Here is a 19930-nt window from a genome sequence, read left to right as displayed (position 1 = left end):
TTTTTTCTTCTATTTCTCTCATCCTTGATAAGCCTAAATTATTTGGATTTAAAAAAGAATCCAAAAACTAATCTAAAGATAAATTATAAATATGTGTATGCAGTAGAATATTAAATAATAATTAGTTATCACGTAGATCGAAGGAGTGGCGCTGTTTATGTAAGATGGGGAAAGAAAAATTGTCCCTCGACAGCTCAGCTTGTCCATTCAGGTATGTATAAAAGCGATATGTTATTTTTTTAGAGTGGGGATGAGCTAACGTTGATGGATGGGATGTTTATTTATTTCCAGAGTTTCTTAGACCTTTGCCATCTGTTTTTTTTTTTTTAACATTTTCAACTTCTCAAGAATGTCTTATTTGATTTTTATCATAACTTTTGAAATAAAAATGCTGTAACAATGAGAATACTAAAGGTACAGCGATTGTTTGGAGACAAGAAATTATTAATATTTACCAGGTAATGAAAATAAGCTAGCGAATTAAATTCTCAAGAATAAACTGCCAAAAAACACCGAAGTTTATTCCCAATAAAGCGACATTATCTTAAAAGAGCTTTATTTCAACAAGTTACGTAGGTGGTTCACACTACTCCGATCCAGGAGCAGCAGTAGACCCTCTTTGTTTGCCAAGGAATCCTGAGTGGGAGAGATATAAGGATAAAGTTGAAACTTGGAGAGGATATGTGTATGGCTCTGAATATGAAACGCATGATGGACATTTTGCTAAACTTTACAATCACAATGTACCATGTGCTGTTTGTCTTCTGAGAGATAAATCAACAACAGCAGTTTTTCCAGGTATTTGATTTCTGTCTTTGAATAACTGTCTTTTAAAAATTGCCATCGATAGTCCATGTAATTGTAATCTGATACTCTGATGAAAAGGGGTGTTATGAAGTAAAGAAAAAAAATACTTAAATACATATAAAGCATGAATCACATACTTTAAAAACAGTAATTGTAACAATAATAGTAGATACTTTCCTTAGCAAGAAAATCCTGCTACAGAGGTTGGAGGTTAGAGTACAAAGGTTACCTTATGTCAGGGTATCATGGGAGTAATGCTGGTACAATGTATACTTGTATTGACAAACATCCTGATACTGTTGCTGGGGGCCATGCGAACCATAATGGCTACCTCTTCTATCCAGTGGAGTCTCGCTGTGGGTCGCTGAACTGTCCGCCCTACGTAGAAGGACGAGAACTCACATTTGCTGTTTGTTCTGCACCATGATTGTTCAAAACATATATAAGTAAAAATAAAGATACCTGAGAATAATTACATGTATAACAGTTATAATTATGGTTTCTATTGAAATACTTGAAAAGAACTTATTCTGTTTGAATTATAAGATAAAGATTTTTTTTGTATTTGCTATATAAAATATATATCGGCTTTTAAAGAGTAATTTTCAGTACTTTTTGGTATAACTTTGCATATTGTATGTCGACCACTGTGCGTTATTAACAGAAAGTTTGGGAGTCTAATTATATGATTTCAGTACCTGCAAGAAGTCCTCCTATTCTTTTAGATATTAAAATGTGCTTCCCCTCGACCACCTCTTCTTTAGAGAAGAGTTGCATATTATACGACAGCTTCAAATCTTCATATAAAATGTGATTTATGTCCTCTGAGGAATACGGCCGATCAATATCCACAGGGAAGGGGGTTGTCTCTTGACGTCCATTGTAAAGCAGTGTATTTATTATATACCAGCTTGAAACGTGTGGGGGTATATAGTGATCGGGATGTCCGTCCGGCTAGCTGTGCGGCCGTCCGTCTGTCTGTACGTTTGCCTGTCCGTCTGTAACGCTTTGGGGGACTCATCTCTTATCAATAACTCCTCTTTTACCACTGAATAAAATGTAATGATACTTTTACAAATTCTTGTTACATAGTGCCATTGTGAACCCCCTTTTTTACTTTCTGATCCGACACACATTTCGTGTCTCCTAGAGCAAAACACAATCTATATGACAGGGAGTCGAAATTTAGTGAGCTCGATCAGTGCTCTATTTTAGATTAAAAACAATATAACACGGTTACATTAGATACATAAACATGCATTTTGAAAGTTGCCTGCAACTCAAAAGGGTTTTAAAATAATTTAACGAAATTATATGAACTATTTAAAAAGTTATTTTAAATTAATGAACTTCAGTTGTTTTATGGTACTTTTGTGACAGTGTTGATACAAACGTTAAGTTCTGCTAGTTTTTACTTCCACACTCTACAGATACTGTTGTAACAGATTTAGTATTCAAGTTTTTTATGAATTCGAATGTTTAGTCACAGACGGTATAAGTGTATTGTCTTTCTAATAAATCATGACGGATGAGTATTTTTTTTTTATCTCGGCGAAGGCGAAATTATAATTTACCGTCAAGAATTTTTTTCAAGAATGTACTTATCCGTGGTGTATTCCCCAGATGGTGATGTTTAGTGAAGGTTGAGATTACTTTAAATATAAGTTATATTTCATATAAATTATGCTCAAAATGACAGAATATATATTTCATTTTAAACGGAAAATTCAATACGGCACGGAGAAGCATGGTAAGGAAATATTTATTTTAGAAGATGAATTTCTTTTCTTTTCATCTTTTTTATTCTAATAAAATCTTATTGATATGATACTGAAAAGAATCATATTTACTTGAATATATATTGTAATTGGGAAATTTTAGTCCCCGCGTTTTATTTTCGCCCCAATTACCCTTCCAATAGCTGGGTGAATTTAAAACGGGGGGGGGGGGGGGGGTCAAATAAAGCAGTCTATAATTTCTTAAACAGAAATGAAATTGGGCGAATTTAAAAGGAATTTCGACTGTATATAGCAGTTTTTATGCAAATGAATTTCATTGTGTTTCAATTTGACATAAATATTCATATTTCAAACACATCGAAAATATGAAATTTCTTCATTTAAATGTAAATTTGAAATAAAAAATGGAAATCTGAATGCTTACTTATACATGTAATTAGCATACATGTACTCAGTTTAAAGGTGTACAATCTTTTTTATATCGATTATTTCCATTGATAGATGAAGTATTTCGTTTGCATAACCCTGCTGGTGTACACTTCTAAAGCGCACACAAAAAACGAAAGTTGTAAAGATATTCTACAGAATTTTTTAACGGGACAGCTGTCATCCGTTCTTGGATCTTACCAGATAGAAGCCTTAAAGCGGGAATTTAAAAGTTTTACTGAACTAACAGAAAAATCTATAGCAGAGTTCAAGGAGCAGGTTAAAACTGATTTGAGAAATAAAAGTACTGGTAAGCAATTCCTCTGTAGATTATATTCAAAGTATGAAATTAAACATTTTTTCTTCGAAAACCTGCAAAGACATGGGTGTATTTTTTGTGTTTTTACGAAGAAAATTTGACATAATATAGTCTTTGAACACCTTTTTTTAAGAGTCTTCGGACTTTCTGAATCTCTCTCAAAAATATAATAATAAATTGAGGAATCGTTGCTGTAGCAACAAGCAGGACTTCGGTCCAATTTTAAGGATGACGTTTACTCAATAAAAAGTGCAATATGGTAGATAAAAAAATGTTCTAAATAGACAAATGAAGTTATTACTCAATTTAAATTTTGAAATTAACTTCAAACTTCTGAATTTCACATTTCAATACACTGAGTTCTTGTCCCCCACTTTTGCGAAAGCGAGGGGACATTAAATCTCATTCGTCTGTCTGTCAGTCCGTCCGCCCTTCACAAAAAATTTAACCTTGCTCATAACTTTTGATTTAGTGGAGCTATGACTTTCATATTCCACATGTATATTTCTTGTGACAAGACCTTTCTTTGGATACCATCAAATTTGACCTTTTGACCTTGGAATTTGAACCACTTTTACACAAAAATTCTAAAAATTTCACTTTGGCCATAACTTTAAATGGTATATACTAGTCTTTCATATTTCACATATGTATTCTTTGTGGCAAGACCTTTCATTTGATACCAACAACTTTTACCTTTTGACCTTGGCCTTGGAGATTATAAAAATTAACCTTCACTATTTGGCCATAACTTTTGAACGGTCAAGGTTAGGGTTTTCATCCTTCACATATGCACTACTTGTGACAAGACCTTTCTTAAGAAACCAACAACTTTGACCTTAGAGTTTGACCTACCTTTAAAAAATTCAGCCTTGGCCATAACTTTTGAAAAGATTGTGCTAGGGATTTTGTATTTCACAGTTGTATTTCTTATGAGAAGAGCCTACATTGTGTAATAATATATTTAATTTGCATTTAAGAAAAGTTAAATCTTCGCTATGTTGCCATACGGGGTCATCAGTGTTTTATATTGAGAAGAGGAAGGGCTTTCATATTTGACATGTGACAAGATTTTTCCGAGCATGCTATGATTTCTGACCCCTTGAACTTGACCTTCATGATTGACCTTATATTTTGAAAAAAAATCAACTTCAGTGATAATGTGATAGGGCCTCATATTTGACACAATATGTCATAAAAATATCTCACCCACAAAGACAACGAAAGCGGGGGACCACATTTCTTTGAATGTGTTTGTTAGAATTTTACTTGAAATACCCAAAACATCAAATATCTAATCCAAACCCAATTTATATTTTAATTGAAAATGTTCTGGAATCTATAAGATTTGAGCATTTGGATCAAAGTTCTAAATTTCTAAAAATCTCAAACATTTTAAAGTTGAAATCTAGAAGTTTGAATGACATTATCCATATGCGTAAAAATAGTATTGATTTCAAATTGTTAAGCGTTAACTTTCTAAACAAGCAATAGATTTATAAGTCAAAAGTTTAAAATCCAAAATTCGTTTTTGGAAAGTTGAACTTTGAATATATAAGGTAAAATCTGAAAACTTGAAACCCATCTGGATATTTTAAGCTAGGATTTTTCTCATATTTCTTGTATTTAAAAAATAAATGAAATTTTCATAGATTCAAGAAGACAAAATACTCAGATGGTATCAGTGAAATTAAAGAACTTTATTCGGTAATAACCAATATTTTCCCCCAAAATCAAACTTTGATGGAGACATATATAATTAAGTTCTTAAACAGAGGGGTATATGTTGACTTCAAAGCACTGAATATTTTCTTAAGTAATGACGCCATATGTACGTAATGACGTCACAAACATGACGTAAATTTCAGTTTTTTATGAATTTTACAGAAAAATGTACATATTTCGTCGATATTTTGAGTAAAAGTCACCGAGCGCATGTGTGTTCAGGATCAATATTTTGATATAATGTGTAGAATGATAATATCAATGAAATATGTCAATATTGTTCCTGAACAAACTTGCGCTCTATTAATTTTAAAGCTAAAATTGTTGAAATTTTGTCTATTTTGTCCTCTTTCTGAAAAAGGATATAAAATCGGACTATTATGTGACGTCATAAAAACAAAAATTGTGAATACACTGCTTTGACACTATAATATTTTCTGTTAAGTTATATTTCTCATACAATTTATTGAATTTAGCACATTTCAGGAAGTTTTTAAAATTTGACTTTTGTGGGGGCAAATATATGCAATATACCGCATATAGTTCTTTGACCGTTTTATATAAGAGACAAGGTCAGGTCAAGATGATAACCTTTTTCCTTGACATTAATAATAAAAAAAATTCTGTTGCCAACTATGCGATCCCTACTTGTATTTCAAAAGATTGAATGTTTTTCTTTTTGCATAAAAAGATACTACCATGCAGGGCCTATAAGATGATATTACCAAATTGACACAAATAATTTAATTAAAATGGGTATTGGCCGAATTTTCCGAATAATCCGAATTTTCTCTACTTTTCTTAAAATTTAGGGATATGTAAGTTATTTTTGCATGCTTCTTATATTTAAATTTTTCTCATTTTTACATATGGTAAAATTGTCACATAAAGATACAAAATGATACAAAAGCAATAAGTTTTGATCGTTTACGAAGAAAGAAAAAATACTTGTTATGGTTTTTTGACTCAAATCTGTACTCAGATTGGAAGCTTATAAAAGCTAACCCAGTTCTAGTTTGTTTAAAAAAATCATATTATTATTTAAAAAATTTAGTCCCTTGTCATTAATTGAACTTACATTTGAAAAGTTATTGAATTCTTTAATTGCGTAAAAATTATAACTATATTCATTGTTCTATAATAATTTTGAGAAGTAGGAAGGATATTTTCATACGCCATCATTCCGCCAAAAAATAGTCCCTGCTAGTTTTCAAACGCAGTTTACCATTTCTATTCAAAATCGTACAATTGTGATGAGGAATGAAAAATATGATCTTTAAAATCTCTTACACCTAAATACATGTACATTAAACATGTAAGCAAAATTTAATGTACTTTAAATTATCACCTAGTCGGAAACCTGAGAAAAATCCTACCTTAAGTTCAATAAACAAAATCAGATTGAGTTTTTGAAATTTAGAATTTTGAACTAAAATTTCAAAATCCTCAAACTCTAAATCAATTTAGAAATTTTAATTGCGAAGTGGTACACGGACCGTTAACGTTTATTTTTTTCTGATCATTTAAGGGTACTTGGACACAGATTTGAAGTTAATATTTTCTCATTTTTTCTGTAAAATATCACGAATTATATATTTTAATAGCATTTCACACAAAAATTAATTAAAAATCTTATTTCATTTAAAAGTTATTAAAACTTTTAATTTTTTGGCGGGTTTGATTGACACATCCTTGCACTTTCACAGATTTTAACTTTATTCTTAATCCTTAGGAAAAGTGGCAATTTTGATGTGTTTTAATGAGAAATATTAAAACTTTTATCAAGAAAAATAATTTTATTCAGAGTAGAAAGGTTAGAAAGCAAAACACTTTCACAAGTATCGTCATTCCGAACTAAGAGATGCGTACAGAGTTTAGCAAATCGAGCACACTCGTGTTACGTACACAGTTTTTGTAAACAGGGCTCGAGTTCAGTTATTGTTTATATTTAGAATTCACCGGGTGCGTTCAATCGTCACAGTCTGCTTACCACAACTGCACGGACTGACAATATATTGTGTGTTTGTTTTGCTTTCGAACGTGTCTACTCTGAATTTTCTGGATTATAGTATTAATATTTTTCATTTATACAAAACGAGATTGCCACTTTTCCTAAGGATTAAGAATAAAATTAAATTTGTGAGAGTGCAAGGATATGTCAATCAAACCCGCCGAAAAATTTGAAATTTCAATATCTTTTAAACGAAATAAGATTTTAAATTAATTTTTGTGTGAAATGCTATTAAAATATATAAGTCGTAATATTATAGAGAAAATAATAACTTCAAATCTGTGTCCAAGTACCTTTAATGATACTATTTTTCCCTAAAAAATTCTCCTTGCAGGAAATACTCAAAAATCTTACATAATCTTTTAGTTTTAAAACATCTATATAATTTTTACATAGAAAGTCAAAAGGTGAATGTAAATGCTGTTTACACCAGATGGGGAAAGAAAAGTTGTCCCTCAACGGCTGAACTGGTCTATTCAGGTTTGCATGTGTTTCTATTTCCTGTTTGCTATTTCCTGTATCATCTGAACATTGTGTTTATTATGTCTTCCGATTGATTTGGTACGTAAGAACTAATGTTTTAAATACCATTTACTTTAAACTGAGGCAAACAACCGAAAGACAACTTTAGGAATTATTATTGCAAGGATTTCAACTACCTCGTTTAAAGGTACTTGGACACAGATTTGAAGTTATTATTTTCTCTATAATGTTACGACTTATATATTTTAATAGCATTTCACACAAAAATTAATTCAAAATCTTATTTCGTTTAAAAGATATTGAAATTTCAAATTTTTCGGCGGGTTTGATTGACATATCCTTGCACTCTCACAAATTAATTTTATTCTTAATCCTTAGGAAAAGTGGCAATCTCGTTTTGTATAAATGAAAAATATTAATACTATAATCCAGAAAATTCAGAGTAGACACGTTCGAAAGCAAAACAAACACACAATATATTGTCAGTCCGTGCAGTTGTGGTAAGCAGACTGTGACGATTGAACGCACCCGGTGAATTCTAAATATAAACAATAACAGAACTCGAGCCCTGTTTACAAAAACTGTGTACGTAACAAGAGTGTGCTCGATTCGCTAAACTCTGTACGCATCTCTTAGTTCGGAATGACGATACTTGTGAAGGTGTTTTGCTTTCTAACCTTTCTACTCTGAATAAAATTATTTTTCTTGATAAAAGTTTTAATATTTCTCATTAAAACACATCAAAATTGCCACTTTTCCTAAGGATTAAGAATAAAGTTAAAATTTGTGAAAGTGCAAGGATGTGTCAATCAAACCCGCCAAAAAAATTTAAAGTTTTTATAACTTTTAAATGAAATAAGATTTTTAATTAATTTTTGTGTGAAATGCTATTAAAATATATAATTCGTGATATTATAGAGAAAAAATGAGAAAATATTAATTTCAAATCTGTGTCCAAGTACCTTTAAAATCGGCTTACGAGGGGCTATCAAAAAGTTCGTGGACTAGCGCCATAAAATTAAAACCGCTTTAGGTACATGAATGAATTTTAAAATATCTAGTTATCATCATATTTTCTATCTATAGAATAAATTACAAATCATAAATTTAATTTTTTAATAAATTAGTAATGTTTTTGTAAGCAATGGTATGTCCATGCGGCGCAACCTCGAAAATGACGTTTTTTTCGATCTAAGTGTAACTAAGAAAAACTACTGTGATATGAAAATTTGACCTCCAAAAATCCCGTTAATTAAGGTATATGTTGGGACACTTTTGTTTCATAAAATATTAAATTTTTACCTCATTCTAGAATTTCTATGAAATTTTATCGTAAGTTTTACATGGAGTATCCAAACAAATATTGCCTTGAAAATGACGTCAAAAGGGGGGAGGGGTTTCCTTCACCAACATGCATTCTATAAAGTTTTGCCCCCTGGAAAAAGTGGTATACACCCAGGAAATGTTTAAACTGGCTAAGGAGAAATAATCTGCATCCAGATTTCTTGTTCTTAAATACCAAAATATTTTCAAAGAGAAAAGGAATGCACAGTTTATGTCGATTTGTAGTCAAGGTGTGAAAAATCAATCACGTCAAAAAAATTACGTTGATCATGTGTTGTAGATATTGAACTCCAAAAAAGCAAAAAGCAAAATATGCTGGCACAATCAAGCGAGGATCCCTGCCATTGTATACATCCATTTGCAATAGTATATGCGTTGAAAGCCGCTGTTCGTGGCATTGTAAAGTCATATTAACAATACGAACTGAAGTCCTTACTCAGCTCCAGGAAATCTCATCAAAATAAGTGTATGAAGTAGAAGAAGCAGACATTGAAAAACAATGACGTTGTCTGACGTCATAAAACTAAACGGCGACGGCGCCGGGTGCTGATATAATGTCGTTTCCATTTTATAATAACTTGGGGAATAAAGAACGTATCAAGCTAAAATTTTCAACGTTTCTTTATATTTTGTTGTTTTATGCTCCATATAAATTTTGTAAGCTCATACTACATAGTACTAATTTTATAGCCTCAGTCCACGAACTTTTTGATAACCCTTCGTACTTTTGTAAAGAGCACGATCTTTTTGGAACTTTGTTTCTAGATAAAAACTATCTTTGGGTTATAGTTTTTGACATTTTTCTAACCATTTGTAAAGTCATTGCTTTTATTCAAATTTATCTAAGATGCTCTCCTTCTGAATGATCAATACATGAGGCTCACGGTGGATTTTATAACCACTCGACAAGGTCCATCGTTACGCCCTGTTCACAATTCGTTTTATTTACTAGATTTATGAGTTTGATCACTATTCGTTATTTCACCTTTTTTCCACCAAAAGGATTTGTTGGTGGCTCACACTACACTCACACCGGTGCAGCAGTTGATCCTCTCTGTCTACCAAAAAATCCCGAATGGGGTAAATACAAGGATGGAACTGACTCTTACAGGGCTTACGTCTATGGTGCAGAATATGAAGAAGTGCTACACAATAACAAATTAAATCTTTTGGAGCACGATGTACCATGTGCTGTATGTCTTCTGCGTGGTAAATCCCTGTCAAAAGTTTTCCCAGGTAATATTGCAAGCTCATAATTAAAAACATTAGTCTTCAGAGGTCATGTATTCCAAAAATTTGTTTGAATTCCAATGGGTACAAAGTGTGCTCCTTTAAAACTAACCTGTTTCTTAATTCTATAAATCAGAATGTTTAAAAAAAATCTTCAACTTGAGAATAGGAAAATACTTTCTGTGGCCTTCAACTCGATATTCCGATGTATTGACGATTATGGTTTAAATATAAAGTAAAAATAGTTATAGTTATTTCGATTTAATATACGAGGGCTATTCGGAAATTATTGAGACATTGTGGATAAATTTCTTTTAAATGAACGTCTTTCGGTGAAAATTCGCATATACGTTTGACAAACACCAAGAATTCGTAAAAGCAAAAAATATTTTACAAATATTAAATTTCTTATCTTCAGTGGTCGATAAATATGTCAATGGTAGGGGTACCCGGAGCAGTCACGAAATCAGATTTTGAAAATATGTAACAACAAAGTTCAAACCCAAGGTGGACCCATAATAAAGGCGATAATAATTCAATTTATGTTTATAATTTTTCAATTTTATTTTAACTGCACGCTGTATAAGTTTGTTAGAATTCTGATCAGAGATACGGAGATCATTTAAAAAATTAGGCGCAATCAAGAATTCTGATACCGAAGAAAAGATGAATTTTGACGTCAAGGCTGAGCAACGAGAGACTTATAATTCTGTCTAGCGCTATCTAAAACTCTTCCAGACTGACCAACCCGATCAAACAATAAAAACAATACTGCAAAAAATGTTAAAAGAGTTTTATTTCATTGGTTTATATTTTTTCTGACCAATGATTCAACCACAGTAAAATAAAAAGCTCCAGACGACTATCAATTTTGACCTAACAGGATCAATAGCGTTGACCCGCGTTGCGTAAATCGGCACTACATGATGCAAAGTCATCCTGCATATATATGACAAATAAAAAGTTAACAATGACGAAGCAACAGCACATATTTAAAAAAAATCGTTTAAGAAAAGATAAAGTTTGATTTCTGCAATACTATACATGATAACGAAGAAAAAAAGCCGACATCTCCGGATTGTTTCAGATGCTAAACATCTCCGATTGACATGACGTTAAAACGACGTAGCGATGCTGCTCCAGGTCGATAAACATTTGCATGTTTTTAATTTCACCAGAACTTATGTAATTATCCTATGAATTAGAAATTTTGCATATTTCTTTTATTCTTTCATTCTAAAATGTTGACGAATTTTCCTTAATTTATCTCTGCTCTTTATAGAGTTACAGTAAATGTCTCAATAATTTCCGAACAGCCCTCGTATATCGCTGTTAACTTGAAATTAAAAAAAAACCGCATAGTCTGTCACATTTGTCTCAAATTAGGATGTTTTACCGACTATATACAATAAAGCCATATATTGAAATACGAACTAAATTGTATGGCAAACGAGATGACTTCATCATTTCCATCAGCTTTTCCATCGTCAACTTCCCTATGTATGTAGTAATATATCATTTGCATCTGCTTATGGCGTTTATGTCTCTCAACTCATTTCCTATTGAAGAGCTTGCTCTGAGTATGTTCAATCTTTATGCTAAGCATGCTACTCACTGATACATGTAAGTTGATGCTGCAGGGTTTTCAACAAACTTGGTTTTAATTCGGCATTTCATAAATTGTATCATTGTTATATAAATGACCTTGTTCGCAAATATATCCTATCATTGGGTCGTATTTTGACTGATTTGTTGCAGATCAGTTGTTAGGTTTTTTTGTTTTGAAACTTAATTCGACTTATGAAATTTCGTTTCAATGGAATGCTCAATCCTCCAAGCAACTTGATCGCACATGTGTGATTACTAAGGGTCCGTTTTGATGCTCTCTTCACATATTTGTATTGTTTATAGATATAAATTGATCACAGAAATACCTGGCATATTTACAGCTAGGAAATCCTGCTACAGAGGTTGGAGGTTAGAGTACAGTGGTTACCTTATGGCAGGGTACTATGGACACAATGCCGGTACAATGTATACATGCATCGACGAAAATCCAGATACTGTATTTGGAGGCCATTCTAATCATAATGGCTACCTCTTCTATGCAGTGGAAGCACAATGTGGATCTTTGAAATGCCCTCCTTATGTACAGGGACGAGAGTTGACGTGCGCTGTTTGTTCTGTTTAAAGTCTTTAAACTTATGATTGTAGCATCAATAATGTATTTGTAAATTTGTAATGAAAATGTATTGGAAAACTAAATTGATGAATTAGAGTACCAGTAGATTCTAGATTTTTTTGTGTTTTACTTTTTTCGTAATATCGATCTATGATTAGCATTAAATATTAAAGGTTTATATGAAGTTATGTTAATGACTTTATTGCATATAAATAACAGCTATTAATTTAATAGTCCATTATCCATATCTACATTACAAGTCTCTAACTAGATAGCGTTGCATTTTTTCTTTATTATTGATTATTGAAAGTTATAATCCCCACCCCAGTTCTCAGATAAAAATGATTTCAGGAAGACTAACTACAAGTACAAAGTAATGCCGTAACGACTTAAAAGAAAATTCACAGAAAAATGGACTGTGTTTAATTTAATATTAGTAACAGAAATATCATGCATATTTTGACCTCTGATGCTTCAATATTGTATAGAACGTCTCAAAGGTATAGTATAAAGAGGGCAGATAAAGAGTGATTATGGGTTATAGAAGGTTTACAATTTTGCATAGAAAACATAAGAAATGAAAATAGCATTACTACATAATGTAGAGTCACGTTTTTTTTTCAACTTGTGGCCACTGGGACCACAACTTGAATACAAATTTATGCACAGGAACATTTTGTATTATTTACAAAGCTATGATAAGTACTATTATAAAAGAGACGCATCATCAGATATTGTGTATCCAATTGATGAGGATAGGATCGGGTCAAAACAGGGAATTAAAGTTATACACGAGAACACATGCAAAATATATTTAAAATGGTCACCTGATAATGTAGTTTCGAGTTTGTTCAAATCATGATGCCTGGTAAAGGGCGTACATGAGAATTTTTCTTAACCTCCCCATCAAGAACAGCAAGGGTTCAATTTTTTTCAAATATTTACAACCTTGCGAAGATGAGACTTCATAAGGCAATCAAATTTATAAATATGATCATGAATATAAAGAAATCTTGTCAAGAACAGAAAAAAAAACATCATCCAAATTTTATATTAATATGGAAGTATTTTTATTCATCAACAGTTAGAATAAGGAGAAAAACTAATATATTTAACCTTTTTAGTAATAAACTGATTATTGATTGTGTTTAACCAAAATGCTAATGTGAACAATGATTTCCATGGGTCTCTTATTAAGGATAATTTCTATGCAGTTGTTAGTCTAATTTTACAGAGCGTGTATTTTTGAGGCAAAGCTGGATAACTTAATACTCCTTTCAAATTAAACCCTCCTATAATAAGACGTGACTGCAGCAAGAATATTATCTTTAATTTATTAACTTCAAATCTCTAAATGTTTATCCTACAAGAAATTCTGACTTCATTATGGATTTAAGTAAAAAAAAGTCCATTACCAAACTTTGCCATCTTATATACCTAACAATAATATGTTCATGACAATAATTTTTGTTTTTCGTGACTAAGAGGTTGTGAGCACACGTATCGTGTTGCATATTTCAATGTATTTAAACCACATCGGCTCTGCTTGAAACAAAAGAGACATGACACTGTTCAAGGTAAGGAAGTCATTAGTAATTCTTATTCGCCCGGATCGATAGATGGGGGCGTATATTATTGTTGTCCTGTTTGCATGTCTGTTTAAATGTTTATCTGTTTGTCTGTCAGTTGTCAACTTCTGATCCGTAAAAGATAGAGACTTCATATATAATACGCATACTCCACTAATTAATCTCTTTAAAATGATATCAAGGTTAATGGCTTTGTGACCTTGAAAGTGACTTATATGCTTAGAAAGCTTTTTCTAACTTTCTCGATAACTTTTGAACGATGGGAGCTAGAGACTTCATGTTTGACATGCATACTCCACTAAATAAAAGTTCTTTTAAATGATATCAAGCTCAATGGATTTGTGACTTTGACTGTGATCTATATTAAAAAAAAAATAGCTATTTCGAAATTTGTTGCCACCGAAAGCACAGTGTTTCACATATGCACATCTTGTTTCAATCTCAATTTGTGAAAATAGGGGCTTTGTTCATTTTTAAAAATATTTTTTCAAAGAAGCTTTTTAAAACTATTCATTTAAGTTGTCTTAAGTTACAGATGATGAAGCTATTTGGTTGTTTATTTCTGTTTGTCCTCGCCTCTAAAGCGGAAACAAAGAACGAAAGCTGCAAAGACATGCTACAGGGTTATCTGACGGGACAACTATCTTCTGTTCTTGGGATACATCAGATTGAAGCTTTAAAGCGGGAATTTAAAACATTTACCCAGATGACCGATCAATCTATGAAAGAATTCAAGGCACAGGTGACATCTGATGTAAAGAATGGAAGTAAGTAATTAACTTATGTATCTTCACTTTGATGACAATATCAAATTATTTCTGTGTCACAAAAGCTTTATTAAGGTCTTCCGTTTCCAACGGAAGACCTTCTACTGATTCTGATGATTAAGATTATTCTTATTATTCTTTTTTTTTTCCTTTTCCTAGACGCCAACTTTGAGGCCTCATATTTCACTCATTTCTCGATGGATTTTGCTCAAATTTTTAGAGTTGATAGACGTTACTAAACTCTATCAGAATCTTATCTAAAATTTCAAAAAGTCACTTCCGGTTTTGAGTTATTTCCCTTTAAACGGAAATTTATAGGCTTTCGTTTCCAGACAAAGGCTCAGAAACGGCTAACGCTGGAGCAAAAATTCTACTGATTTTAGATAATAGAAGGATTGAAGTTGTGCATAGTGGTTTTTGTTTTTCAATTTCTCTATTCAAGATGGTGCTATATAGGGGTCAAAAATTAGAACGCCTAAAAGAGCGAAAATTTACACATATTTTGCTTTTTATCTTCTAAACTAAAAATATTTTGTTAAAACATATAGAACAAAATTTGTGCAGAATTACAAGATCTTTTGAATGATATCTCGAAAAAAGGGCTGACCCCTAAATTAAGGGATCTAGACGGGCCAAAAGTTTTTTCCAGATATCTCAAAAAGTATTGAGAATTTGTTAAACATCCAAGAAGCAATGTTGTTCAAAATGTCAAGCTTAATCTAACGAAGTCGTCAATATGCGTCCGGCGACGTCACTTCCGGTGAAACCGGAAGTAGTCAGAAAATGCATATTTTTGCTGTTCTTGACAAGTTTTTGGGTAACATATAAGAAGCACAAAACTTTATTTTCTGTCCATCGACATCAATTCCGGTCAAACCGGAAGTAGCCAAAAAAGCTTATTATTTAATGTTTTGATGCAAAAATGAAATTATTAAGTGACTGGGGACGACTAAGCTCATTGCTTTCTTTTTGCTGACGTCACTTCCGGTCAAAACAGGATGGAAGACCTTCTCGTTGCTTTGCAACGAGCTTTGCTCTAGTTATTACCTACTTTTGTTAGTGTACCAGTATTCTTTATGTTATACATAGCTTAAGATTATCTGTTTTTTTTAAAACTAACAATAGAACACGAATCATTAAATGTAAGAAAAGTGTATACAAAAAAAAAAAAATTAATATTCATAATTTGTGTGGTATTTTCCGTAAAAAAAATTAATTCCTCTCAACCAGTGCTAGTGTTACAATGTGAGTTTCTTTTTCTTTGTTGGGTTTTTAATACCTAAATTCGTTTTAGAAAGGCTAATTGTTAAGTTTCATTACTTGTTATTTGTTAGTTGTTAGTTTACTACTAGTTTAGTTTGAAGAAAATGCCAGAATAGAAAAAAAAATCCATATATTATTAATTTTGTGCAGGATCAGGTGGTGTTGTCTACACGAGATGGGGAAAGAAAAGTTGTCCTAAAACAGCTGACCTTGTTTATTCAGGTAAATTGATAATTGTAAAATGTTTAAGCTGAATTTTAAAGTCATTCAGGCCCGAAGGAAGCAAAGGGAGGGGGGGGGGGGCTCACAGCCATACATAGTTGGGGGCACTATCAACTAAAATCACTTGAAAAAAAATTCATGGGATGTTTTATTGAAGGGGCACAAGCATAAAGTACTTATATTTTCTACAGTGTTCTATACATTGATGAATAAGGTGCCTGGTATAGTCTGTAGTTTCTGGGAATCTGTGTTTATGCCCCGCTTTTAGATCTGTTTTGTTTAAAGAACTACGCACACAAACCCTCGATTCCCGCCTACATTTTGCAACCATTTAATTCAATATAAATGACAATTTGGCCATAAATTCTTTGATTGATACAAAGAATAGTTCAATAGAAATTGATGAATTGTCTTGATTCCAGCGCTTAATAGTAAATTATTTCTAAATCAAGCTATTGGAAAAAGGGGGTAGACGATATTTTCCATGGAAATTGGACTTTAAAGCATCATCATCTTTTGAAATAGTCTTGGTTGTGATTAAAAGTAAATCGCTTTGAAATCGGTGGAAATTTAGCATTTTTGTCTCTTTTGTCAATAAACTTATGCCCCCCCCCCCCCCCCATGTGACACACAAAACACAAAAAAGCTTTGGTACGAATTTGTGAAATAACAGTCCATAATAACTGTAAAAAGGAATTTTTGTGTCGCGGGGGGATGTTTTAAAAATATTTTCCTTTTTCCGTTGATTTTTATAGTGAAAAACACAAGTATTACCAAAATTTTAGAGTTTCCTCTCTTTGTTTTTCCAAATAAGTAATGTTTTATGAAAATCCATATAATTGCTATGAAAAATATTTTAAATTCATCGAATTTGATAACTTTGAAAATTGACTTGGAGGTAGGCAGGAGAACAATACTATCGTTCGCAGTTTTTATAGACTTTTTTTTATCGATCACTGTTTGTAATTATGCGCCCGAATCGGAAGATCCGAGGCGTATATTGTTTTTGTCCTTTCTGTCTGTCTGTCTGTCTGTTTATCTGTTTGTCTGCAAACTTTAACCTTCGCCATAACTTTTGAATCATGAATGATAGAGACTTCATATTTGGTAAGCCTACTCCACTAATAAAGCTCTTTCAAATGACACCAAGGTCAATGACCTTGTGACCTTGACTGTGACCTATATGCTAAAAATAGAGGTTTTTTTGCAAACTTTAACCTTTGCCATAACTTTTGAACCATAAAAGATAGAGACTTCATATTTGGTATACCTAAAACGCTTTTAAAGACACCATGGTCAATGACCTTGTGACCTTGACTGTGGCCTAAACGCTAAATATAGCTTTTTTGAGGGCAAACTTTAACCTTCGCCATAACTTTTGAACGAAGAAAGGTAGAGACTTAATATTTGGCATGCATACTCCACTAATGCAGCCCTTTCACATGACACCAAAGTCAATGACCTTGTGACCTTGACTGTGTCTTGTATGCTAAAAATAGCTTTTTTGAACCTTCAACATAACTTTTGAACCATGAAAGATAGAGACTTGATATTTGGTATGCATACTTCACTAATCAAGATCTTCCAAATGACACCAAGATCAATGACCTTGTGACCTTCACTGTGACCTTTATGCTCAAAATATTTTTTTTTTAATTTGTTGCCGCCGAGCCCATAGTGTTTCACAAACACATCTTGTTTTTACTTGTTTTGAAACCATTTATAGCTATGACAAGACAGACGCTTGCTAGATTTCGAGATTTTTTGTATTCCGTTTCAAATGTTTGTTCAGAATATAAAATATTTTTTTCAGGCTTTGCTGGGGGATCATACTACACTCACAAAGGTGCATCAGTTAACCCTCTTTGTTTACCAACGGATCCTGAGTGGGGAGTTTACAATGACAGAGTTGATGAATGGAGTGCCTATATGTATGGAGCGGAGTATGAAACAGTAACTATTCCTGATAACAGAGTAGCAAAGCTTCACAACGAGAATGTACCGTGTGCTGTATGCCTTCTGCGAGATAAATCCATTGCAAGAGTCTTTCCAGGTAAAGCAAACGTTAAGTTTTTGCATGTTATTTGTTTTTACTTGAAGGTCCTTAAGAGAAATTAAACTCAAACGCTGTTTAAAGCCAAAAAAAGGTGTACCAATTATTTATATACATTACATTCTCCTGTTTAAAACATTTAATTTGTACATTTTACATGTAAAATGTATATAACCACCATTGAAAGTTTTGAATAACAAGACCATGAAACATATGGATATAACGAACAGTATATTCAAGCTCAAAATTCCATTTGCTGATACAAAAGCATATAAGAGCAGAGCAATCACGGGACCTCCAAATTATAAGAGGTGACATCAACACTTTAAATGAGACTCCTGATACCATCAAATGAAAGGGGAAAATGTTAATAAACAATTCTGTTTAATTTAAAATGACAAAATGAGAAAAAGTCAATCTGACCCTCCGTGCATTGTGTACCTTTATAATTTTATAAGAATAATCTCATATACATGTATTACTTTACTTGACCTTAAAAAATTGAACTATCTGCATTGTTTGTAAAGTACATATGTAGTGAATAACGTTTTAATTTAAAATACTTAAATGTCGTCTTAAAGTTGCATTTCTAATATTTTACATTCATTTTGTAATAAAACAGCATTTAAAGAAAATTCTATGAAACTTTTTTTTTTTACCACTAAAATGTTATCAATAAGGATACATATATACCCAGAAGTATCCCGTAAAAAGGAAGCTTATTCTGATAGTTTATCGGCTAATCGCTTGGCTCTTAACAGTTATTATTTACGTTCTAAATAAAAAATACGTAGCTTTATTTTTTTCTTACAGTTCACAGTTACACACCCAATTATGATATTCAATTGTATGATTTTTTTCGTAGCCAGAAAATCCTGTTACAAAGGTTGGCGGTTAGAGTATGATGGCTACCTTATGGGCGGTCTTCATAAACACAATGCTGGATCAATGTACACGTGTGTGGACAGAAATCCAGATAGTGTACCGGGTGGCAGTAGCAATCAAGATGGCTACCTCTTCTATGCAGTGGATGCGCGTTGCGGATCTTTGAAGTGCCCTCCTTATGTTGAAGGACGGGAATTAACATGCGCTGTTTGTTCGGCACCATAACTTATACAATGATATAATTGTATATGTTTTTGGAAAACAAGATATAAAATTAAAACATAAATAAATGAATGAAAACGAATCTTCTGTTTCGACCAATTGTATATACCCCTTTGTTTCACGTACATTCAAAAGCAATTCATTATCCAAACATACATGTGTGTTAAGGTGTCTTTCACCCAAAAAAGGATATGATTTGTATTATCTTCAATCTTATTATAAAGATAACGCAATTCATAACCTTTTCGGAAAAAAAACAACTGGTTTTAAGGTTATTTTCATTCAAATCAAATTATCGAAATTTGACAGCTGTTAACATACGATATTTTTTATACATGAACACGGGTTTACATGTTTACCAGTATCAATTAATTTTTTTTTTTGGAATAAGAAATGGTCGAAACAATAAGAGTGAAATTAAATATTATTAAACAAGTTTGTTATATTCCAATCCAAAAAGAGGTCAGAACGACAAGATTGCAGAATTATAAGGATTAATTGAGAAAACATCATTCTCCAAACCTTTTTGCATATATATTCATTGTGAATACTTTAAACACATAATTTATGCCAGCTATGGACAGCAAACTTACATATTGATGGTTGATTAAAATTATCTTTCCATATCAATATTCTTTCGATATGTTTTATTATTCTGAAATA

At 32.1% G+C, this 19930-nt stretch overlaps 3 protein-coding genes across 3 annotated transcripts; all 3 read left to right on the top strand.

Moving 5' to 3' along the window:
- Positions 1-164: 164 nt before the first annotated feature.
- LOC134235038 (uncharacterized) lies at positions 165-1234 on the top strand. Its single transcript, XM_062717120.1, has 3 exons — positions 165-211; positions 569-798; positions 990-1234. Exons 1-3 carry the CDS (start codon positions 165-167, stop codon positions 1232-1234), a joined length of 522 nt encoding a protein of 173 aa, XP_062573104.1.
- A 1813-nt stretch (positions 1235-3047) lies between these two features.
- Positions 3048-12275, top strand: LOC134235037 (short-chain collagen C4-like). Its single transcript, XM_062717119.1, has 4 exons — positions 3048-3282; positions 7424-7507; positions 9857-10090; positions 12034-12275. The coding sequence occupies exons 1-4, from the start codon at positions 3048-3050 to the stop codon at positions 12273-12275; spliced, it is 795 nt and encodes a 264-aa protein (XP_062573103.1).
- A 1553-nt stretch (positions 12276-13828) lies between these two features.
- LOC134235035 (short-chain collagen C4-like) lies at positions 13829-19270 on the top strand. Its single transcript, XM_062717116.1, has 5 exons — positions 13829-13843; positions 14391-14622; positions 16036-16107; positions 17921-18160; positions 19026-19270. The coding sequence occupies exons 1-5, from the start codon at positions 13829-13831 to the stop codon at positions 19268-19270; spliced, it is 804 nt and encodes a 267-aa protein (XP_062573100.1).
- Positions 19271-19930: the final 660 nt, after the last annotated feature.

This window comes from Saccostrea cucullata, unplaced genomic scaffold, assembly GCF_032062105.1.
Source record: "Saccostrea cucullata isolate Sc308-1 unplaced genomic scaffold, CSIRO_AGI_Scuc_v1 ctg3577, whole genome shotgun sequence".
Taxonomy (NCBI): Eukaryota; Metazoa; Mollusca; class Bivalvia; order Ostreida; family Ostreidae; genus Saccostrea; species Saccostrea cuccullata.
The sequence above is the reverse complement of the archived record's forward strand: the minus strand, read 5'-3'. Positions and strand labels throughout refer to the sequence as shown.

What these genes read in the sequence shown, in the direction of transcription:
- LOC134235038 (XM_062717120.1), top strand. Translation starts at nt 165, where the DNA reads ATGGGGAAAGAAAAATTGTCCCTCGACAGCTCAGCTTGTCCATTCAG. An exon ending in AGCTCAGCTTGTCCATTCAG is followed by an intron (nt 212 to 568) that starts GTATGTATAAAA and finishes TATTTCAACAAG; the next exon opens with TTACGTAGGTGGTTCACACT. An exon ending in AACAACAGCAGTTTTTCCAG is followed by an intron (nt 799 to 989) that starts GTATTTGATTTC and finishes TACTTTCCTTAG; the next exon opens with CAAGAAAATCCTGCTACAGA.
- LOC134235037 (XM_062717119.1), top strand. Translation starts at nt 3,048, where the DNA reads ATGAAGTATTTCGTTTGCATAACCCTGCTGGTGTACACTTCTAAAGCG. An exon ending in TTTGAGAAATAAAAGTACTG is followed by an intron (nt 3,283 to 7,423) that starts GTAAGCAATTCC and finishes ATTTTTACATAG; the next exon opens with AAAGTCAAAAGGTGAATGTA. An exon ending in GGCTGAACTGGTCTATTCAG is followed by an intron (nt 7,508 to 9,856) that starts GTTTGCATGTGT and finishes TTCCACCAAAAG; the next exon opens with GATTTGTTGGTGGCTCACAC.
- LOC134235035 (XM_062717116.1), top strand. An exon ending in ATCTGATGTAAAGAATGGAA is followed by an intron (nt 14,623 to 16,035) that starts GTAAGTAATTAA and finishes AATTTTGTGCAG; the next exon opens with GATCAGGTGGTGTTGTCTAC. An exon ending in CATTGCAAGAGTCTTTCCAG is followed by an intron (nt 18,161 to 19,025) that starts GTAAAGCAAACG and finishes TTTTTTTCGTAG; the next exon opens with CCAGAAAATCCTGTTACAAA.